Source organism: Palaemon carinicauda, chromosome 11 (genome assembly GCF_036898095.1).
Source record: "Palaemon carinicauda isolate YSFRI2023 chromosome 11, ASM3689809v2, whole genome shotgun sequence".
NCBI classification, from domain to species: Eukaryota; Metazoa; Arthropoda; class Malacostraca; order Decapoda; family Palaemonidae; genus Palaemon; species Palaemon carinicauda.
This window is the reverse complement of record NC_090735.1, coordinates 128801502-128824626: the sequence shown is the minus strand read 5'-3', so window position 1 is coordinate 128824626 and position 23125 is coordinate 128801502. Positions and strand designations below refer to the sequence as shown.

Sequence of the window (23125 nt, the reverse complement as noted above, 5' to 3'; positions counted from 1 at the left end):
TACATAACATTAATTATCTTAAACTCCATTCCTTTTGTTTGCGTAGTTGAAGTAGTCTTACTCCAAAATTTGTTGAATTCATCATTCTTGTAATTTCCTGCAAAACTACTTCAAGGTAGCAACTTGCTCAAAGAACTTCACATTATTAACTTTTGCCCCCATATCTATCAGTTATTTGACACTGGGATCCACATCAGTTGAATTTGGTATTTCACTCAATGTTGTCCATTTGAAATAAGAAAAACTTCTATTGGTTTCATTCACTTTACCAAATACTCTAAGCATTAGTTGTACAGATTGGTAATTACTTCATTACAAAAAATGTTTCACTCTACAAGAACTGTATGAACAGACCAAATTTGTTAGAATTTCTACTATAGAATTGCTTGAATGTGTATAGGAAAATATAGTCATTAATGAGTGCATATGCCAGAGGTGAATCTCAATCATAACAAGTGCCAATACTGTACATGTAATATAGCAAAAGTTGATAGCTTATGATTGAAAAATGCTAACTTGCTGTATATGCAAGATAAGAATAACAAATACTACAGAGTAAATAACTATGTAATTACAGTACAGGTATCTGTTACTTCATGGCTATAACAGCGCGAACACATTTTGAGTCCAAGTGAAGGGAGGGCGAAGATCTTCGAAGGAAGGCAGTAACTGCCCTGACAAACTTTTACAACCCACTGCTCTGCTCACAGTCACTGCCCCAATGCACAATGCATCCCCTTACTCGTGGCAACCGGAGGAGGAAACTAGAACTCAGCGTCCCCTTCTTCCTTTTTACCTCCTGCCCCTCCTTCCCTGTTTACTCTCTTATAGGAAGAAGCAACTGGAGGTTCCTATTACGATCTTTGAATTGTGACAGGTTATTTCAATCTCTAAACAAATGGATTCTACAACAGCAATTGAAACAGTTTAGTAACTGTTTCAGTCTACAATAAATACCTTTGCTTCATTCTCGAGCTAGTAGTGTACCAAGTCAAAGTCTTGTGCTTCGGACTGTCAACCTCTCCCCAAGTGTTCACGCAAGTATTCACTCTGGTCTCAGCTTGGGTCCTCTCAAACAGGATATATATACTGTCGAGTTATCTGGCTGTTGCTTCAAGTTTGAGATTGACTGCTCTCCTTTTGGGCATTGTAGGAAATTGTGAAAAGTCGAGTCGTACACCAAAGCAGAGGATGTAGTACATAGATCGCCTCGGCAGGCTCAGAGAAGTTGTGCAACCATTCTTGTTCAAGTTAGAACTACCATTGGGCTGTGGCTATGTCTTCTAGGACACCTTTCGTCATTGGGGAAACTCGTTCCACACGGGCGTCTCCACCAGCAGTCACCCCTATGATGTCTGAAGCATCACTGGCTGGCAACCACTGATCTCCTATTCCAATGGAGCTGGAGGTACTGGACAATCTTTCCTGGTGGATGAATAACAAAAACCTCACCAGTGCAGTTCCACTCAACTCTCCAACTCCAGAGATGATTCTGTACTTGGATGCATCCAAGGAGCAGTGGGGCACACACCTGATTGACCAAACTGCTTCAGAGGAAAAGCTCATGTTTACCTGTTCGAAATTCAAGCAGTGTTCCTAGCATTGAAAGTTCGTTAACAGAGTTTGATGAGGCAGTCAGTAGTGCTGATGAGCAACAACTTTACTGTTGTACCTCTATTTTCAGTTTTCAAACCCATGAGAACAGTACTATGCCGCTTGGATCACATGGACGCCTTTGCCTTTCCCTTGTTCATCGGTCCTCTCTTAATCAAGAGAAGCACCTGTCATTTTCATCTAGGAAAGGTTGTTGCTTAGTCTTGAACATAGTCTTATGACTGAGAGGTCTAGGTCTTTCATCCTCGTGGGAGTTATCTATGCTCATAAGTAGTATCAAGCATTCTTTCCTACCCCAGGACTTCAGCCCTCCAAGTGGGATGTAACCCGAGTGCTCTGATAATTCTCCAAAAAGATGAGCCAGGCCTAAATTTGGTTCACAGGGATCTATGGACGAGTTTCATATTAAAGGACGATTGTTTGTATTGGTGTTGGAATAAATCACAAATTCACAATTAATTTTCATTTGTTCTAACTATACAAACCTGAATCCTTTAAGGTACACATCTCACCTCAAGCAACCCACAGTCTTCTGACTGATTGGTGGATGGGGTTTCCCTGCCACTTACCAGTAGTTGTAAAGCTGTTCCAACTTTGCTGAAGTCATACTCTTATTAAAGGACTCAGGTCTGTATTGTTGTATTGTTAGAAAAAAGTAATTCAAAATTTGTGATATTAAATCTCTACAGAATGTTGTTCCATCAGTTACATTAATGTACACATTATTTGTGGTAAATTTGTAGAAAAACACGGGACAACATATTTAAGAGAAAAAAAAACATTTATGACTGGAAATGATGTGCTTTCAACAAATTTGACCTTTATTTCCACTGCAAATAAGCCATTGTACTGTTATGGAACCCCCCCCCTCTAGGACACAGGTGGGAACCTTGGATTTTGGGTCTGCAAAAACAAGACAAAACATGGTTATTCAACACTTTTGGGATTTGTAAAAGGGTAAAGAGCCTAACAAACATGCCTAACCTAACTTAGTAGTCCCTAGGTCACAACTCCTAGTGGGGGGGTTGCAGCCACCGGACCCCCCTTCCCAGGTCACAAAACGCGATTATTCAACACTTGATATTTTTATAACGGAACAGAACTTAACAAAATCACCTAACCTAACCTAAACTAGCTGTTCCCAGGTCCACATCCCCTAGCCTGGGGCAAGCCACCTCGACCTCCTTCCCAGGTCGCAAACTAAAAGCCATTCACAAATAAATCCTTATATTATGATAAAGTAAATCGCAAATAATTCCTTACCTTATGATTGACACCTACGTCTTTTTTTTTTTTTCTTTTTTTGACATTCTTTACAGAAGTGTTGTATTAGTAAAGTTTATCCTATGTATTTCTATAATACTGTAATACCAAATTTAAAAATAAATTGTACTTCCCTCTTGTCCATACATCACTAAAGGCGTCCCTGTTTAGTCGATCCTAAAAGTAGCTCCACAGCACTCACAACATTTTTTCTTAAGAATTAGATTATGTCTTTGAGCATATTCAACCACCAGTTCAATACCACCTCTAGAAAAATGATGATAAAATTCTTCATAACCAACATTGCACTGCACACAATCCGTAGGAATTGGGGTATTGTCAAAATTAATGCCAGATGAGCCAGCCACTGCCTATGCCATAGCTACAACAAAACTAATTGCTGTTTTTCCTTCATAATTCGAAGTATTCAGTCAAACACGATACCAGTGGACGTTAAGGTAACTTTATTACTCCGCTGAAATACGGTACTAGTGAAACTTGATTTTTCAATATTAAACTTACCCGATAATCATGTAGCTGTCAACTCCGTTGCCCGACAGAATTCTATGGAGGGATACGCCAGCTATCACAATACTAGAAGGGGGTGTATTTACCAGCGCCACCTGTGGCCAGGTACTCAAGTACTTCTTGTTGACACCTCCTCAATTATTCCTCTGTCGTGCTTCCGGCAAGACGTTCTGGGATACGCTTATGTTCTTGGAGTATTTTCACGACTTTGGTGAAGTATTTCTCTTTGATTTCGGCTGTCGCTTTACTGGAAACTTCTATATTAGCTTAGTTAGCTTTTGGAATTAATTTGATTAATTATGGTGACGAGAGAGTATGAACTCTCGTTCACCTTTCAATGGCCGACCCTTCCCTTAGACGGAAGTGTTGGTGTCTAAGAGAGTATAGACTCTCTTTCTTTATTTTGCTTAACAAAAGTTATAGATTTATTTTATATCTCTCCGCCTCTTATAGGCCTCTTCGATTAACTTCCTTTTATTATAAACTCATTAAAATTAATTTTTATATTTGTTTATATTCGACCTTCCTAATAGTAGGCGGTCTTTTACCGAAGTTAATAAACTTTGAGCCCGTCATTTCGGTTTTACCTGTTAACATATTATGCTATTTCCGCCACAGAGTTTGAAAGAATTTCTTTGATAGTCTCGTACTGTTTTCAAGTTGAACTAACGTTTTGTTTTGTCTCTGCAGTTGTTGACGTTCAGAACGTTCAACTTGCACTCTATCGTTACGATAGAGAAAGAATGTTCACGGTTTCACGTTGCAGTAAGAGTAACCGTGTCTAGCGTTTGTTCATTCTTTCTTAACTTAATGGTTTTGATCCTAATAAAGGAACTTTTCAGTTTTTTCCTTTAACAATAATATGTTTTAACGATATATATGATTGGGCTCTTCTCTCAGGTTCTAAGTCAAGAGAGAGAGAGAGAGAGAGAGAGAGATAGAGACGGAGGGAGAAAGAGGATAAACGTTTCATTCAAGCCTGCCAGGCGTACGAGTAACGTCGTTATCGTTTTTGCTCTTCTCCCTAGTCTCTTTAGGGGAAGAAACTAAACGTTTCTAGAGTGATCTAGTGTTTAGTCTTTTTCCAGCCACTGAATTATCTTTCATTAGATTTTTCTGTTACATTGTAATTCTGTTTTCGCAATTACTAACTTTGAGAAAGGATAGAATTGCGTATTTCAGGTACAAACCACTTAAAGTTTCGAGTTCAGTGATATAAGTGCAAACAGAAATCAAAGTGATAAGTGATTAGTGCGTGAGGGTACTTTTGTGCGCGCCAGTCGTACTCCCAGTCCGGGACCTCTTGCAAGCTCCCAAGCCCAGGGGAGAAGCAATGTCGAAGGGCATAAGGGTTCAGCAGGCCTTGATCGGCGCACAGAAGTATCCTCGGTGGTTGTGGGCGTGTCTTACCGAGACCGTCACTCCCACCCGCAGACGATTGAGCCCTTATTTTGCTCGTCTGCAGAAGAGATTAGGGGAGAAAATAAAGGCAGAGTAACGCTGGTCTCAGGTCTCAAGACCTCTTAAACGTTAAGTCCAGACCTATGCCAGACGTACGAAGTTAAAGTTCACAACCCGAATGCAGTCATTGGGTTAGCTCTGACTCTCCTCAGTCATCAGTTGATTACACTCCGCCTAAGAGGAGTAAGGTTCTGCCGCAACAGATCTCTGCTGTTAAGGCTTTACCTCAGCAGACCTTAGTGTCTGCCGACCCCAAGTTGACTCTACTGCAGTTCATACAGTCACAACTTTCGGTCTTGATGCGTGAGTGTCGGGCTGAGAGTGTTGCGCCTCCGCCTACACTCCCCCCCGCCTATGATCGCTCCGCCTGATCGCAGTACCACCTGCCAGGCGTACGATGTTGTGAACTCTACTACAGTCCATGCAAGCACAGCTTTCGGACTTGATGCGTGAGTGTCGGGCTGAGAGTGTTGCTCCTCCGCCTCCGCCTACACTCCCTCCACCTACACTCGCTCCGCCTGATCGCAGTACCATCTGCCAGGCGTACGATGTTGTGGACTCTACTACAGTCCATGCAAGCACAGCTTTCGGACTTGATGCGTGAGTGTCGGGCTGAGAGTGTTGCGCCTCCGCCTACACTCCCTCCACCTACACTCGCTCCGCCTGATCGCAGTACCACCTGCCAGGCGTACGATGTTGTGGACTCTACTACAGTCCATGCAAGCACAGCTTTCGGACTTAATGCGTGAGTGTCGGGCTGAGAGTGTTACTCCTCCGCCTCCGCCTACACTCCCTCCGCCTACGCTCGCTCCGCCTGATCGCAGTACCACCTGCCAGGCGTACGATGTTGAGCCACGTGCTGAGTTTGCTGTTCCCTGTGGTGTTCAGCCTCCGCCTTCCTTAAGGCAACCTTTACAATGGGATCAGGAGGATTATACCTCTCTTCCTCCGCCTCCACTTGCTGCTCCACCAGTGATGCAACACTCGGTTGAGGTACAACAACCTCTCCCGTCCATGAGTCAGTCTCCTCAGCTCTCGCTGCAGCGAGCTCAACCCTCCACAAGGCAAGCACCACAACACCTTAGCCTTGCGCCTCAGGAGCCTCAGCTTGCGAGACATTTACCTTGTTCTGCGCAGCCTCTTCCTCATCGCGCTCCGCTCACACCACAGGAACTGGAACTTGCTACTCCGCTTCCGCCAACCGCTCAGCAAGCGCAACCCTTGGGTTCAACCACTCATGCTAGGAGTCAGCCTCCTCCACCCATGCGCCTTCCTTCTGCTTGTCTTTTATTCAGCCTTTGCAGACTGAGCCTCAGGTGTTCCCTCAACGGAGTCTTGAAGAGGAAACCACAACTATTGTTGTTCCAGCTCGTTCTGACTCTGCTGTTCAGCATACCTTACCTCCATTTTTTCATACCATGGTTTAAACCCCATGCAAGCATGCATAAAGCACTCTAGCACTGGTCATGGAATTTCTGAGAAATGTTAAACGCCATGCACACGCTCTGCTTTCCTTACAGCAGGCTCTGCTTACAGCAGGCTCTGCTTACTACATGCTCAGCATACAGCATGCTCTGCATTCAGCATGCTCTGCATACAACATGCTCTGCATACAGCATGCTCTGCATTCAGCATGCTCTGCATACAGCATGCTCTACATACAGCATGCTCTGCATACAGCATACTCTGCATACATCATGCTCTGCATACCTTACCGCATGCTTCTCAACACATCTTGGGTTGTTGCCAACTCACTAGACAGTCAAGCAGTTTCATAACGTTGCCTTCTAGTCTGCTGCTTTTGCACCAGTGAACCCTCACTCAGAGAACTTAGCTATTCTAGGATAAGGTCCCTGTAGATGAGAAAGTTCTTTTCTCCCTCCTTCTGATATTCCCTTGAGGACTCTGTCATTTGGAGGGAGCCTTTAGCTGCATAACCTCTTATGGACTTTTATTTAAGCATAACATGCTTACAGGGAAGGTAATGGTTCCACTTCAGTCGCTAATCCCGTCTGTTACCACACCTGCTCCCATAGACCTTGAGCTGTGTTGCATGCCATGCAGTCCAAGCTTAGTCCTTGTTAGAGGATTTTTTGTTTACGGAGTCAATGTGTCACGGGGAAGACGTTCAACAACCAACAGAAGTGACTTGTTGTGACGCAGTGCGGCAACCTCAGCAACCCGTTAAGGAGTTGTCTGTACGACCCAGACAGTCTAGACAGATTCGGGTTGTCACTGTACTTCCTCGCTTGCCCATGATTGACAGTTTACAGACTGTGCAGCAGTATCATGATCTTGTGTCCGGCTCCGTCAGACGACTGGCTTTTAAGAGCTCCCACAAGTCGTCGCTGTCTGGAGATTTTCAAATGGACTATGGATCTGACCAAGGAACTGGGCCTCCTGGTCAATTTTGAGGAGTCTCAGCTCGTTCCATCCCAGACCATTGTCTCCTTGGGTATGGATCTTCAGAGTCGAGCTTTTCGGACTTGTCCGTCGGCCCCAAGGATCTTCCAAGCCCTAGAATGCATCCAGAGCATGCTGAGAAGGAACCGATGCTTAGTCAGGCAGTGGATGAGTCTAACAGGGACACTTTCATCGCTGGCCCTGTTCATCGAGTTAGGGAGACTCCACCTCCGCCCCCTTCAGTATCATCTAGCTGCTCACTGGATAAAGGACATGACGCTAGAGACGGTCTCAGTTCCTGTTTCCGAAGAGATGAGGTCTACTCTAACGTGGTGGAAGAACAGCATTCTTCTCAAGGAAGGTCTACCATTGGCTGTTCAGACCCCCGACCACCGTCTCTTCTCGGACGCATCGGACACGGGCTGGGGTGCGACACTGGACGGACAGGAATGCTCGGGAACATGGAATCAGGAGCAAAGGACACTTCACATCTATTGCAAGGAGTTGTTGGCAGTTCATCTGGCCTTGATAAACTTCAAGTCCCTCCAGCTAAACAAGGTGGTGGAGGTGAACTCCGACAACACCACAACCTTGGCTTACATCTCCAAGCAGGGAGGGACTCATTCGAGGAAGTTGTTCGAGATCGCAAGGGACCTCCTCATTTGGTCAAAGATCGAAAGCTCACGCTGGTAACGAGGCTCATTCAGGGCGATATGAATGTCATGGCAGATCGCCTCAGCCGGAAGGGTCAGGTCTTCCCCACAGAGTGGACCCTTCACAAGAATGTTTGCAGCAGACTTTGGGCCCTGTGGGGTCAGCCAACCATAGATCTATTCGCTACCTCGATGACCAAGAGGCTCCTCTTGTATTGTTCTCCGATTCCAGACCCAGCAGCAGTTCGCGTGGATGCCTTTCTGCTGGATTGGTCCCATCTCGACCTGTATGCATTCCCGCCGTTCAAGATTGTCAACAGGGTACTTCAGAAGTTCGCCTCTCACAAAGGGACACGGCTGACGTTGGTTGCTCCCCTCTGGCCCGCGAGAGAATGGTTCACCGAGGTACTGCAATGGCTGGTCGACGTTCCCAGGACTCTTCCTCTAAGAGTGGACCTTCTGCGTCAACCTCACGTAAAGAAGGTACACCCAAACCTCCACGCTCTTCGTCTGACTGCCTTCAGACTATCGAAAGACTCAAGAGCTAGAGGCTTTTCGAAGGAGGCAGCTAGAGCGATTGCCAGAGCAAGGACGACATCCACTCTCAGAGTCTATCAGTCTAAATGGGAAGTCTTCCGAAGCTGGTGCAAGGCCAATGCAGTTTCCTCAACCAGTACCACTGTAACCCAGATTGCTGACTTCCTGTTACATCTAAGGAACGTAAGATCCCTATCAGCTCCTACGATCAAGGGTTACAGAAGTATGTTGGCAGCGGTTTTCCGCCACAGAGGCTTGGATCTTTCCTCCAACAAAGATCTACAGGACCTCCTTAGGTCTTTTGAGACCTCAAAGGAACGTCGGTTGTCCACTCCAGGCTGGAATCTAGACGTGGTCCTAAGGTTCCTAATGTCATCAGGATTTGAACCGCTCCAATCAGCCTCTTTTAAGGACCTCACATTAAAAACTCTTTTCCTCGTGTGCTTAGCAACAGGTAAAAGAGTAAGTGAGATCCACGCCTTCAGCAGGAACATAGGTTTCACATCTGAAACGGCTACATGTTCCTTGCAGCTCGGTTTTTTGGCTAAAAACGAGCTTCCTTCCCGTCCTTGGCCTAAGTCGTTCGAGATCCCAAGCCTGTCCAACATGGTGGGGAACGAACTGGAGAGAGTACTTTGCCCAGTTAGAGCTCTTAAGTACTATCTAAGAAGGTCAAAACCATTACGAGGACAATCAGAAGCCTTATGGTGTGCTATCAAGAAGCCTTCTCTACCAATGTCTAAGAACGCAGTTTCTTACTACATCAGGCTTCTGATTAGAGAAGCAAATTCTCATCTGAAGGAAGAAGACCTTGCTTTGCTGAAGGTAAGGACACATGAAGTGAGAGCTGTGGCTACTTCAGTGGCCTTCAAACAGAACCGTTCTCTGCAGAGTGTTATGGATGCAACCTATTGGAGAAGCAAGTCAGTGTTCGCATCATTCTATCTCAAAGATGTCCAGTCTCTTTACGAGTACTGCTACACCCTGGGACCATTCGTAGCAACGAATGCAGTAGTAGGCGAGGGCTCAGCCACTACATTCCCATAATCCCATAACTTTTTAACCTTTCTCTTGAATACTTTTTATGGGTTGTACGGTCGGCTAAGAAGCCTTCCACATCCTTGTTGATTTGGCGGGTGGTCAATTCTTTCTTGAGAAGCGCCGAGGTTAAAGGTTGTGATGAGGTCCTTTAGTATGGGTTGCAGCCCTGTATACTTTAGCACCTTTGAGTTGATTCAGCCTCCCAAGAGGAACGCTGCGCTCAGTAAGGAAGACGATCTTATTAAAGGCAGAGTAACGGTTCAAGTCGACTTCCTTACCAGGTACTTATTATTTCATTGTTATTGTGGATAACTGATTATATGAAATACGGGATACTTAGCTATCCTTTAGTCTTGTACACTGGTTTTTCACCCACCCCCCTGGGTGTGAATCAGCTACATGATTATCGGGTAAGTTTAATATTGAAAAATGTTATTTTTATTAATAAAATAAATTTTTGAATATACTTACCCGGTAATCATGATTTAATCGACCCTCCCTTCCTCCCCATAGAGAACCAGTGGACCGAGGAATAATTGAGGAGGTGTCAACAAGAAGTACTTGAGTACCTGGCCACAGGTGGCGCTGGTAAATACACCCCCTTCTAGTATTGTGATAGCTGGCGTATCCCTCCATAGAATTCTGTCGGGCAACGGAGTTGACAGCTACATGATTATCGGGTAAGTATATTCAAAAATTTATTTTATTAATAAAAATAACATTTTCAACTGAAGTCATTCGTAATTGGTTATGAAACCATGACGTCATAATGATGTCATAGCTCTCAGCCAATAAATTGTAATTGGAACTGTTTGTGTTTGCGTAAGAAAGTCAGATAAAGGGCTCATTAAAAGTAAACATTGTCGTAGAGGAAACGTCTCTCCCTACTTAGGAAAAAATTGAGGTGAAAACTTATCAACCTCATTTAATTCCCCCTTGTTCAATCTCACATATAAAGACTATACTTTTTATATTTAGCTTTTCATATGCTCTTTCCATGTAGGAGACTATTTTTTTATATCGACTGCGGCATGCTTCTGAAGCTTTACCAAGGATCCCCATATTTTGCGCAATTTTTCGTGGATTTATAATGTCTCAGAGAATAATGTATAGAGAAGAAAAGGTAAGTTTTACCATTATATATCAATTCGCCAGTAAATTTTCCCCACCCAAAACCCCTGGTTCCCACAAGGTGTCCCCCATTAACGTAGGATATATTAGGGTATATCTTATTAACTATTTATTTGCGAAGGAATTAAAGGTCATTTTTTAAATAAATGAGTCTTTCTATATATATATATATCCCAATTTTTTTTTTATTTGCAAACTTTACCCTGTGTTTTACTATACTGTAATAGGCTTATATCTTATTTGTTTGTTCCTTCAGGTGTTGCTCACATTACTGCTGAAACAAGATACATCACCGATTGCTGAGTTTTTAAGCATATTTCAGTATGGCTAGTGAATTAAAGTCGTATGTTGAAAAGTTCCTATTAAACCCAGCTGCTTCATTTAATGTTGATGAAGAAGGAAATGAAGGTAAGGTATTCATCATATTTCATTGCACGCATGCTATATGATATAGAATTTAGAAGCCTATTATAATTAGGGCTTTAATAGAACAAGGCTAATGAGTTGATTTTTTGTGTCATGTAGCTAATTAAAGTTAAAGAAGCTAGAAAGCTAGGTGGAAAGAATTAGAAAATTGATGAGTGTATGAAAAGTACCGGTAATACCGTAGACACAGAGCAGTGTACAGTAATGTGAGACTAAAGGGACAACATAGTACTGTCTGCTCCATTCATTACAGGAAAAAAAGTATAAAACTTGATGGTTACATTATTATCTTACATTGCATAGTGAAATTTTTTCCCAGACTAACAAACCTTACGTTATTTATGTGGATTATCTTTTGGCGTAGCTGGAAGGTAGCCATTAGACTAAAAAGTGCGAGGTGGCAACCCTATATGTGGTAGGCAAGGGGTGGCTGAGGTGTACCTAGCCACCTATATCTACTCACACATTGTTTTGTCTGATGAGAAGACTGCGCAACAAAACCAGAGCATCCAAAAATCTAATGATGACCCTCATAGCTCCGCTATGGCATCATGCAGAATGGTTCCCAGACCGTCTGCAATTTCTAGTTGATCTCCCGAGAGAACTACCTCCATGACCAGATCCACTCAAGCAACCAAACGCGAACATCTTTCACAAGACTATCCCGTCTCTTTGGCTTCACGCCTGGAGACTATCCAGTATCTCCTCTCTCGGAGAGGCTTTTTGCAACAAGTTGCAGAGAGGATGTCCAGCTACATGTGCAAATCCTCTGCCTCTGAGTATCAGGCAAAGTGGACAATCTTCTGTGTTTGGTGTCGTGGAAGGAATATCTCTCCACTCTATGCCACTATTCCTGTAATGGCGGAGTTCCTTGTATATCTTTGGGAGGAAAAACTCCTTTTAGTCTTGGCAGTGAAAGGCTATCGCTCAGCCTTAAGCTTTGTGTTAAAACTGAAGGAAGTAGGTATTTCCTCTTTGTTAGTTTTCTTTACTCATACGGAGTTGTGAGATCACTTGCCCCAGTCGGAGATAAGACCACCTCCTTCTTATGTGGTTTGTGTTTTTCAATATTAAACTTACCCGATAATCATGTAGCTGTCAACTCTGTTGCCCGACAGAATTCTATGGAGGGATACGCCAGCTATCACAATACTAGAAGGGGGTGTTCTTACCAGCGCCACCTGTGGCCAGGTACTCAAGTACTTCTTGTTGACACCTCCTCAATTATTCCTCTGTCGTGCTTCTGACAAGACGTTCTGGGATACGCTTATGTTCTTGGAGTATTTTCACGACTTTGGTGAAGTATTTCTCTTTGATTTCGGCTGTCGCTTTACTGGAAACTTCTATATTAGCTTAGTTAGCTTTTGGAATTAATTTGATTAATTATGGTGACGAAGAGAGTATGAACTCTCGTTCACCTTTCAATGGCCGACCCTTCCCTTAGACGGAAGTGTTGGTGTCTAAGAGAGTATAGACTCTCTTTCTTAATTTTGCTTAACAAAAGTTATAGATTTATTTTATATCTCTCCGCCTCTTATAGGCCTCTTCGATTAACTTCCTTTTATTATAAACTTATTAAAATTAATTTTTATATTTGTTTATATTCGACCTTCCTAATAGTAGGCGGTCTTTTCTTGGTACCGAAGTTAATTATCGTGAGCCCGTCATTTCGGTTTTACCTGTTAACATATTATGCTATTTTAAGGTCTTTGAAAGAATTTCTTTGATAGTCTCGTATTTTTTCAAAGTTGAACTAACGTTTTGTTTGTCTCGGCAGTTGTTGACGTTCAGAACGTTTCAACTTGCACTCTATCGTTACGATAGAGAAAGAATGTTCACGGTTTCACATTGCAGTAAAGAGTAACCGTTTCTAGCGTTTTGTTCATTCTTTCTTAACTTAATGGTTTTGATCCTAATAAGGAACTTTTCTTTTTGGGAAATATTTCAGTTTTTTCCTTTAACAATAATATGTTTTAACGATATATATGATTGGGCTCTTCTCTCAGGTTCTAAGTCAAGAGAGAGAGAGAGAGAGAGAGAGAGAGAGAGAGAGATAGAGACGGAGGGAGAAAGAGGATAAACGTTTCCCTCAAGCCTGCCAGGCGTACGAGTAACGTCGTTATCGTTTTGCTCTTATCCCTAGTCTCTTTAGGGGAAGAAACTAAACGTTTCTAGAGTGATCTAGTGTTTAGTCTCTTTCCAGCCACTGAATTTTCTTTCATTAGATTTTTCTGTTACATTGTAATTCTGTTTTCGCAATTACTAACTTTTGAGAAGGATAGAATTGCGTGTTTCAGGTACAAACCACTTAAAGTTTCGAGTTCAGTGAAATAAGTGCAAACAGAAATCAAAGTGATAAGTGATTAGTGCAAAGTATGTCAGTGTTATGCGTGAGGGTACTTTTGTGCGCGCCAGTCGTCCTCCCAGTCCGGGACCTCTTGCAAGCTCCCAAGCCCAGGGGAGAAGCAATGTCGAAGGGCATAAGGGTTCGGCAGGCCTTGATCGGCGCACAGAAGTATCCTCGGTGGTTGTGGGCGTGTCTTACCGAGACCGTCACTCCCACCCGCAGACGATTGAGCCCTTATTTTGCTCGTCTGCAGAAGAGATTTAGAGGAGAAAATAAAGGCAGAGTTACGCTGGTCTCAGGTCTCAAGACCTCTTAAACGTAAAGTCCAGACCTATGCCAGACGTACGAAGTAAAGTTCAACAACCCGGATGCAGTCATTGGGTTAGCTCTGTCTCTCCTCAGTCATCAGTTTGTCGGGCTGAGAGTGCGCCTACACTCCCCCCCCCTATGCTCGCTCCGCCTGATCGCAGTACCACCTGCCAGGCGTACGATGTTGTGGACTCTACTACGGACCTGATGCGTGAGTGTCGTGCTGAGAGTGTTGCACCTCCTCCTCCTCCTGCACCGGTGGTGCACCAACCGCCTGCACCCGTTCAGCCTGTGCTGCACCCGCCTGCACCGGTGGTGCACCAACCGGCTGCACCCGTTCAGCCTGTGCTGCACCCGCCTGCACTCGCTGCACCCAGTCGCAGCACCATCTGCCAGGCGTACGATGTTGTAGACTCTACTACAGTCCATGCAAGCACAGCTTTCGGACCTGTTGTGTGAGTGTCGGGCTGAGAGTGTTGCACCTCCCCTGCACCCGTTCAGCCTGTGCTCAACCCGCCTGCACTCGCTGCACCCAGTCGCAGCACCATCTGCCAGGCGTACGATGTTGTAGACTCTACTACAGTCCATGCAAGCACAGCTTTCGGACCTGTTGTGTGAGTGTCGGGCTGAGAGTGTTGCACCTCCCCTGCACCCTTTCAGCCTGTGCTCTACCCGCCTGCACTCGCTGCACCCAGTCGCAGCACCATCTGCCAGGCGTACGATGTTGAACCTCTTTCTGTGTTCGCTGTTCCCAGTGTTGTTCAGCCTCAGCCTTCTTTAAGGCAACCTTCGGTTTGGGATCAGGAGGATTACCCCACTCTTCCTCCTCCTCCCCTGGCTGCTCCACCGGTGGTGCAACTCTCGGTGGAGGTACAACCTCTTCCACCTGTGAGTCAGTCTCCTCAGCTGCTGCACCGAGCTCAACCCGTGCACCCTGATTCTGCACCTTCCACTGTTGTTGTTCCAGCTCGTTCTGACTCTGCTGTTCAGCATACCTTACCTCCATTTTCTAACCATGGCAACAATATGAATCATGAGTTATGAATGTAAGGTAAACATTATGTTGATTTTTAAATCCCATGCAAGCATGCATAAAGCACTCTAGCACTGGTCATGGAATTTCTGAGAAATGTTAAACGCCATGCACACGCTCTGCTTTCCTTACAGCAGGCTCTGCTTACAGCAGGCTCTGCTTACTACATGCTCAGCATTCAGCATGCTCTGCATTCAGCATGCTCTGCATACAACATGCTCTGCATACAGCATGCTCTGCTTTCAGCATGCTATGCATACAACATGCTCTACATACAGCATGCTCTGCATACAGCATACTCTGCATTCATCATGCTCTGCATACCTTACCGCATGCTTCTCAACATATCTTGGGTTGTTGCCAACTCACTAGACTGTCAAGCAGTTTCATAACATTGCCTTCTAGTCTGCTGCTTTTGCACCAGTGAACCCTCACTCAGAGAACTTAGCTTTTCTAGGATAAGGTCCCTGTAGATGAGAAAGTTCTTTTCTCCCTCCTTCTGATATTCCCTTGAGGACTTTGTCATTTGGAGGGAGCCTTTAGCTGCATAACCTCTTATGGACTTTTATTTAAGCATAACATGCTTACAGGGAAGGTAATGGTTTCACTTCAGCCGCTAATCCCGTCTGTTACCACACCTGCTCCCATAGACCTTGAGCTGTGTTGCATGACATGCAGTCCAAGCTTAGTCCTTGTTAGAGGATTTTTGTTTACGGAGTCAATGTGTCACGGGGAAGACGTTCAACAACCAACAGAAGGGACTTGTTGTGACGCAGTGCGGCAACCTCAGCAACCCGTTAAGGAGTTGTCTGTACGACCCAGATAGTCTAGACAGATTCGGGTTGTCACTGTACTTCCTCGCTTGCCCATGATTGTCAGTTTACAGACTGTGCAGCAGTATCATGATCTTGTGTCCGGCTCCGTCAGACGACTGGCTTTTAAGAGCTCCCACAAGTCGTCGCTGTCTGGAGATTTTCAAATGGACTATGGATCTGACCAAGGAACTGGGCCTCCTGGTCAATTTTGAGGAGTCTCAGCTCGTTCCATCCCAGACCATTGTTTCCTTGGGTATGGATCTTCAGAGTCGAGCTTTTTGGACTTGTCCGTCGGCCCCAAGGATCTTCCAAGCCCTAGAATGCATCCAGAGCATGCTGAGAAGGAACCGATGCTTAGTCAGGCAGGGGATGAGTCTAACAGGGACACTTTCATCGCTGGCCCTGTTCATCGAGTTAGGGAGACTCCACCTCCGCCCCCTTCAGTATCATCTAGCTGCTCACTGGATAAAGGACATGACGCTAGAGACGGGCTCAGTTCCTGTTTCCGAAGAGATGAGGTCTACTCTAACGTGGTGGAAGAACAGCATTCTTCTCAAGGAAGGTCTACCTTTGGCTGTTCAGACCCCCGACCACCGTCTCTTCTCGGACGCATCGGACACGGGCTGGGGTGCGACACTGGACGGACAGGAATGCTCGGGAACATGGAATCAGGAGCAAAGGACACTTCACATCTATTGCAAGGAGTTGTTGGCAGTTCATCTGGCCTTGATAAACTTCAAGTCCCTCCAGCTTACAAGGTGGTGGAGGTGAACTCCGACTACACCACAGCCTTGGCTTACATCTCCAAGCAGAGAGGGACTCATTCGAGGAAGTTGTTCAAGATCGCAAGGGACCTCCTCATTTGGTCAAAGATCGAAAGCTCACGCTGGTAACGAGGCTCATTCAGGGCGATATGAATGTCATGGCAGATCGCCTCAGCCGTAAGGGTCAGGTCTTCCCCACAGAGTGGACCCTTCACAAGAATGTTTGCAGCAGACTTTGGGCCCTGTGGGGTCTGCCAACCATAGTTCTATTCGCTACCTCGATGACCAAGAAGCTCCTCTTGTATTGTTCTCCGATTCCAGACCCAACAGCAGTTCGCGTGGATGCCTTTCTGCTGGATTGGTCCCATCTCAACCTGTATGCATTCCCGCCGTTCAAGATTGTCAACAGGGTACTTCAGAAGTTCGCCTCTCACAAAGGGACACGGTTGACGTTGGTTGCTCCCCTCTGACCCGCGAGAGAAGGGTTCACCGAGGTACTGCAATGGCTGGTCGACGTTTCCCAGGACTCTTCCTCCTAGAGTGGACCTTCTGCGTCAACCTCACGTAAAGAAGGTACACCCAAACCTCCACGCTCTTCGTCTGACTGCCTTCAGACTATCGAAAGTCTCTCAAGAACTAGAGGCTTTTCGAAGGAGGCAGCCAGAACGATTGCCAGAGCAAGGACGACATCCACTCTCAGAGTCTATCAGTCTTAATGGGAAGTCTTCCGAAGCTGGTGCAAGGCCAATGCAGTTTTCCTCAACCAGTACCACTGTAACCCAGATTGCTGACTTCCTGTTACATCTAAGGAACGTAAAATCCCTATCAGCTCCTACGATCAAGGGTTACAGAAGTATGTTGGCAGCGGTTTTCCGCCACAGAGGCTTGGATCTTTCCTCCAACAAAGATCTACAGGACCTCCTTAGGTCTTTTGAGACCTCAAAGGAACGTCGGTTGTCCACTCCAGGCTGGAATCTAGACGTGGTCCTAAGGTTCCTAATCTCATCAGGATTTGAACCGTTCCAATCAGCCTCTTTTAAGGACCTCACATTAGAAACTCTTTTCCTCGTGTGCTTAGCAACAGGTAAAAGAGTAAGTGAGATCCACGCCTTCAGCAGGAACATAGGTTTCACATCTGAAACGGCTACATGTTCCTTGCGGCTCGTTTTTTTTTTGGCTAAAACGAGCTTCCTTCCCGTCCTTGCCCTAAGTCGTTCGAGATCCCAAACCTGTCCAACATGGTGGGGAACGAACTAGAGAGAGTACTTTGCCCTGTTAGAGCTCTTAAGTACTATTTAAGAAGGTCAAAACCATTACGAGGACAATCAGAAGCCTTATGGTGTGCTATCAAGAAGCCTTCTCTACCAATGTCTAAGAACTCAGTTTCTTACTACATCAGGCTTCTGATTAGAGAAGCAAATTCTCATCTGAAGGAAGAAGACCTTGCTTTGCTGAAGGTAAGGACACATGAAGTGAGAGCTGTGGCTACTTCAGTGGCCTTCAAACAGAACCGTTCTCTGCAGAGTGTTATGGATGCAACCTATTGGAGAAGCAAGTCAGTGTTCGCATCATTCTATCTCAAAGATGTCCAGTCTCTTTACGAGTACTGCTACACCCTGGGTCCATTCGTAGCAACGAATGCAGTAGTAGGCGAGGGCTCAGCCACTACATTCCCATAATTCCATAACTTTTTAACCTTTCTCTTGAATACTTTTTATGGGTTGTTCGGTCGGCTAAGAAGCCTTCCACATCCTTGTTGATTTGGCGGGTGGTCAATTCTTTCTTGAGAAGCGCCGAGGTTAAAGGTTGTGATGAGGTCCTTTAGTATGGGTTGCAGCCCTGTATACTTTAGCACCTTTGGGTTGATTCAGCCTCCAAGAGGAACGCTGCGCTCAGTAAGGAAGTCGAACTTAAAAAAGAGACAGAGTAACGGTTCAATTCGACTTCCTTACCAGGTACTTATTATTTCATTGTTATTTGAGATAACTGTTATATGAAATATGGGATACTTAGCTATCCTTTAATCTTGTACACTGGTTTTCACCCACCCCCCTGGGTGTGAATCAGCTACATGATTATCGGGTAAGTTTAATATTGAAAAATGTTATTTTCATTAGTAAAATAAATTTTTGAATATACTTACCCGATAATCATGATTTAATTGACCCTCCCTTCCTCCCCATAGAGAACCAGTGGGACCGAGGAATAATTGAGGAGGTGTCAACAAGAAGTACTTGAGTACCTGGCCACAGGTGGCGCTGGTAAGAACACCCCCTTCTAGTATTGTGATAGCTGGCGTATCCCTCCATAGAATTCTGTCGGGCAACAGAGTTGACAGCTACATGATTATCGGGTAAGTATATTCAAAAATTTATTTTACTAATGAAAATAACATCTTACCCGATAATCATGTAGCTGTCAACTCCGTTGCCCGACAGAATTCTACGGGAGGGATACGCCAGCTATCACTATACTAGAAGGGGGTGTACTCACCAGCGCCACCTGTGGCCAGGTACTGCAGTACTTCTTGTTGACACCACCTCAATTTTTCCTCTGTCGTGCTTCCGGCAAGGCGTTCTGGGATACGCTTATGATCTTGGAGTATTTTCACGGCTTTTGGTGAAGTATTTCTCTCAGATTTCGGCTGTCGCTTTACTGGAAAACTTCTATATTAGCTTAGATAGCTATTATTTAGACCTGATTAACGGTTAACGATCTTTTGCTTGATTTGGAATCCCCACTTGGCTAACTCTTTTGATTCAAGATGTCTGACATTTCACAAGCCCCCACCCATAGACGATGTAGGTCTTGTAATAGGCGTATTCCGAAGGCCTCGGTAGATCCTCACACCGCTTGTTCTGACTGTAGGGAAAGGCCCTGTCAGTTAGAAGATCGATGTGAGGAATGCGCCGGACTTTCGGAACTTGATTTTGTCCGTCTTCTTAAGTATTCAACCAAGTTAGAGAGAGAGAGAGTTAGGAGGAGTTCTCACTCTTCACTTTTTTCCTCACCTCATGATCCCCTACCTTTTCCTCCCCCTGTAGTGGCTACCCCCGAACCTACTATTTGCCCTCAACCTGATATGTCTGTTGTTTTGCGTGCCATTCAGGCTTTAGGTGACAAAGTAGAGTCAGTGGTTAGTGATCACAAGTCTCTTATGGCCGAAGTCAAGGAACTTAAGGTCAAGAGTGCAGTGGGTGGTATTAGTGCCAGTGCTGTGACGAGTGCTAGTGTCTGTGCAGTGCCAAGTGCTAGTGTCAGTGCAGTGCCAAGTGCTAGTGTCAGTGCAGTGCCAAGTGCTAGTGTCAGTGTCAGTGTGGTGCGTGAGGATACTTCTGTGCGTGCCAGTCGTCCTCCCAGTCCGGGACCTCTTGCAAGCTCCCAAGCCCAGGGGAGAAGCAATGTCGAAGGGCAAAAGGGTTCGGCAGGCCTTGATCGGCGCACAGAAGTATCCTCGGTGGTTGCGGGCGTGTCTTCCAGAGACCGTCACTCCCACCTGCAGACGATTGAGCCCGTCTTTTACTCGTCTGCTGATCAATTGTCAGGGAAGAAACGTTGGACTCAGGTCTCAAGACCACTCAAACGCAGAGTCCAGACCTCAAGAGCTCAACCTGGTTGCAGTCATTGGATCAGCTCTGACTCGCCGCAGTCATCAGTTGAATGCACTCCTCCTAAGAGGAGTAAGGTGCTGCCGCAACAGATCTCTGCTGTTAAGGCTTTACCTCAGCAGACCTTAGTGTCTGCCGACCCCAAGTTGACTCTACTGCAGTCCATGCAGTCACAACTTGCGGTCTTGATGCGTGAGTGTCAGGCTGAGAAGGTTACACCTCCTCCTGCGATCGCTCCGCCTAACCGCAGTACTGCCTGCCAGGCGTACGATGTTGAGGCTCCTCAGGATACCTTACCACGCTCTGAGTTTACTGTTTCCAGTGGTGTGCAGCTCCCTCCGCCTTCCTTAAGGCAACCTCAGCAATGGGAACAGGAAGCTTATACCTTACTTCCTCCGCTTCCACTTGCAGTTCCACCAGTGAGGCAACACTCTCTTGAGGTACAACAACCTCTCCCATCCATGAGTCAGACTCCTCAGCTCTCGCTGCAGCGAGCTCAACCCTCCTCAAGGCAAGCACCTCAACACCTTAGCCTTGCGCCTCAGGAACCTCAACTCGCGGGACAATTACTGCGTTCTGCGCAGCCACTACCTCATCGCTCACAGCTCACACCTCAGGAACCTCAACTCGTTCCTCAGGAACCTGCTACTGCGCATCCACCAACCACTCAGCAAGCGCAACTCTTGAGTTCAGACACTCATGCCAGGAGTCAGCCTCCTCCACCCATGCGCCTACCTTCTGCTACTTCTTGTGATCAGCCTTTGCAGCCTGAGCCTCAGGTGTTCCCTCAACAGAGTCTTGAGGAGGAAACCACAAGTATTGTTGTTCCAGCTCGTGCTGATTCTGCTGTTCAGCATACCTTACCGATCTCTTCGCTACACTCTGGTGATGAGGTGTCTGATGATGAGGCTGCACACCTGGATCCCTCATCAGACGTGGATGAATCCAAGTCTTCTCCACCTTCTATTGACTTTCGTAAGGTCTTGGCTCTTTTTAGGGAGGTATACCCAGACCACTTTGTCTCTGCTATCCCCCGCTCTCCGCCATCTGAGTTTTCGCTGGGCATGCAGCCAGCTAAGTCTACATATACTAAGCTCGTCTTAGCAAGGTCCTCTAAGAGAGCGTTAAGGATTTTAGGGGAGTGGTTGCAGTCTAAGCAACAACTTGGAAAGACTTCGTTCATATTTCCTCCGACTAAGCTCACTTCTAAAGCGGGCGTTTGGTATGCCACAGGAGAGGAACCAGGCTTGGGAGTACCTGCCTCTGCCCAGGCTGACTTCTCAAGTCTGGTAGACTCTCCTCGTAGAACAGCAATGAGGCGCTCTAAGGTTTGCTGGACCTTCTCAGACCTTGATCACTTCCTGAAGGGTGTTTTTAGAGCATTTGAGATGTTCAACTTCCTAGACTGGTGCCTGGGGGCCCTCAGCAAGAAGACCTCCCCTGCGGACAAGGATTCTGCCATGCTCTTAATGTCCTGCATGGATAAGGCCATTAGGGATGGATCTGGCGAGCTTGCATCGATGTTTGTGTCAGGGGTTCTTAAGAAAAGGGAGCAGCTTTGTACCTTCCTTTCCTCCATCATCACACCTTGTCAAAGGTCTCAACTCCTTTTCGCTCCGCTCTCGAAGTTCCTTTTTCCCGAAGAGCTTGTTAAGGACTTGTCTGCTGCCCTGATACAAAAGGACACACATGATCTTGTGGCCTCATCGGCTCGTAAGACTAAGGTTGCCACCTCAGTCCCCAGGACTTATCGCACCCCAGTGGCTGATACTCCTGCTACGAGGTTCATTCCGCCCTTTCGTGGTAGAGCCCCCAGCCGAGGAAGCTCCCGTCCAGACTCTTCCAGGAGCAAGTCTAGGAAAAGTTCCAAGGCTTCTAAAGGAAAAAACTGACTCTCCGCATCTCCAGACAGCAGTAGGAGCCAGACTCAAGATCTTCTGGCAAGCCTGGGAAAAGAGAGGTGCAGACGCCCAGTCTGTCAGTTGGCTGAGGGAGGGTTACAGGATACCATTCTGCCGCAAACCCCCTCTGACCACATCTCCCATCAACCTCTCTCCCAACTACAAAGAAGAGGACAAGAGGCTAGCGTTGCACCAGGAGGTGTCGCTCCTTGTACATAAGAAGGCAGTGGTTATAGTCCGGGACCATCAATCCCCGGGCTTCTACAACCGTCTCTTTCTGGTGGCCAAGAAGACAGGAGGTTGGAGACCGGTGCTGGACGTCAGCGCGCTCAATGCGTATGTCATCAAGCAGACGTTCACGATGGAGACGACGAAGTCGGTCCTAGCAGCGGTCAGGCAGGAGGACTGGATGGTCTCGTTGGACCTGAAAGATGCCTACTTTCACGTTCCTATTCATCCAGACTCCCAACCTTTCCTGAGATTCGTTTTTGGAAAGGTTGTCTACCAATTCCAAGCCCTGTGTTTTGGCCTAAGCACAGCTCCTATGGTGTTCACGCATCTGATGAGGAATATAGCAAAATTCCTCCACTTATCGGACATCAGAGCCTCCCTTTACTTAGACGACTGGCTGTTGAGAGCCTCCACGAGTCGTCGCTGTCTGGAGAGTCTCAACTGGACTTTGGACTTAATCAAAGAACTGGGTCTGTTAGTCAACCTAGAAAAGTCTCAGCTCATTCCCTCCCAATCCATTGTGTACCTGGGAATGGAGATTCGGAGTCAGGATTTTCGGGCTTTTCCATCGGCCCCAAGGATAAGCCAAGCCCTAGATTGCATCATGAGCATGCTGAAGAGGAGCAGTTGCTCGGTGAGACAGTGGATGAGTCTCACAGGGACCCTTTCATCGCTGGCCCTGTTCGTCGAGCTAGGGAGACTCCACCTCCGCCCTCTTCAATTCCATCTTGCAGCTCATTGGGACAAGGGTTTGACTCTCGAAGCAGTCTCTATCCCAGTCACCAAAGAGATGAAGACCACTCTCTTGTGGTGGAAGACCAATCTCCTTCTCAGGGAGGGCCTATCGTTGGCTATTCAGACCCCCAATCTTCATCTCTTCTCAGATGCATCGGACTCGGGCTGGGGTGCGACCTTGAACGGACAGGAGTGCTCGGGAACGTAGAACGAGGAACAGGGAACGCTCCACATCAACTGCAAGGAGCTACTAGCAGTTCATTTAGCCCTGTTGAACTTCAAGTCCCTCCTGCTAGGCAAGGTGGTGGAGGTGAACTCCGACAAC

General features: G+C 46.1%; 1 protein-coding gene across 2 annotated transcripts in view; it reads left to right on the top strand.

Annotated features, from left to right (window-relative positions):
• LOC137650202 (protein AATF-like) overlaps window positions 1–23125 on the top strand; it is a 133039-nt gene that overhangs the window by 3629 nt on the left and 106285 nt on the right. The window contains exons 1-2 of one of the 2 annotated variants that reach the window (XM_068383390.1): window positions 2222–2241; window positions 10888–11039. In XM_068383390.1, coding sequence (XP_068239491.1) covers window positions 10955–11039 — 85 coding nt within the window. In that variant the 5' untranslated portion in view covers window positions 2222–2241; window positions 10888–10954. Of the gene's footprint in view, window positions 1–2221; window positions 2242–10887; window positions 11040–23125 lie in introns of those variants that run through there. The other variant, XM_068383389.1, reaches the window with a different exon arrangement.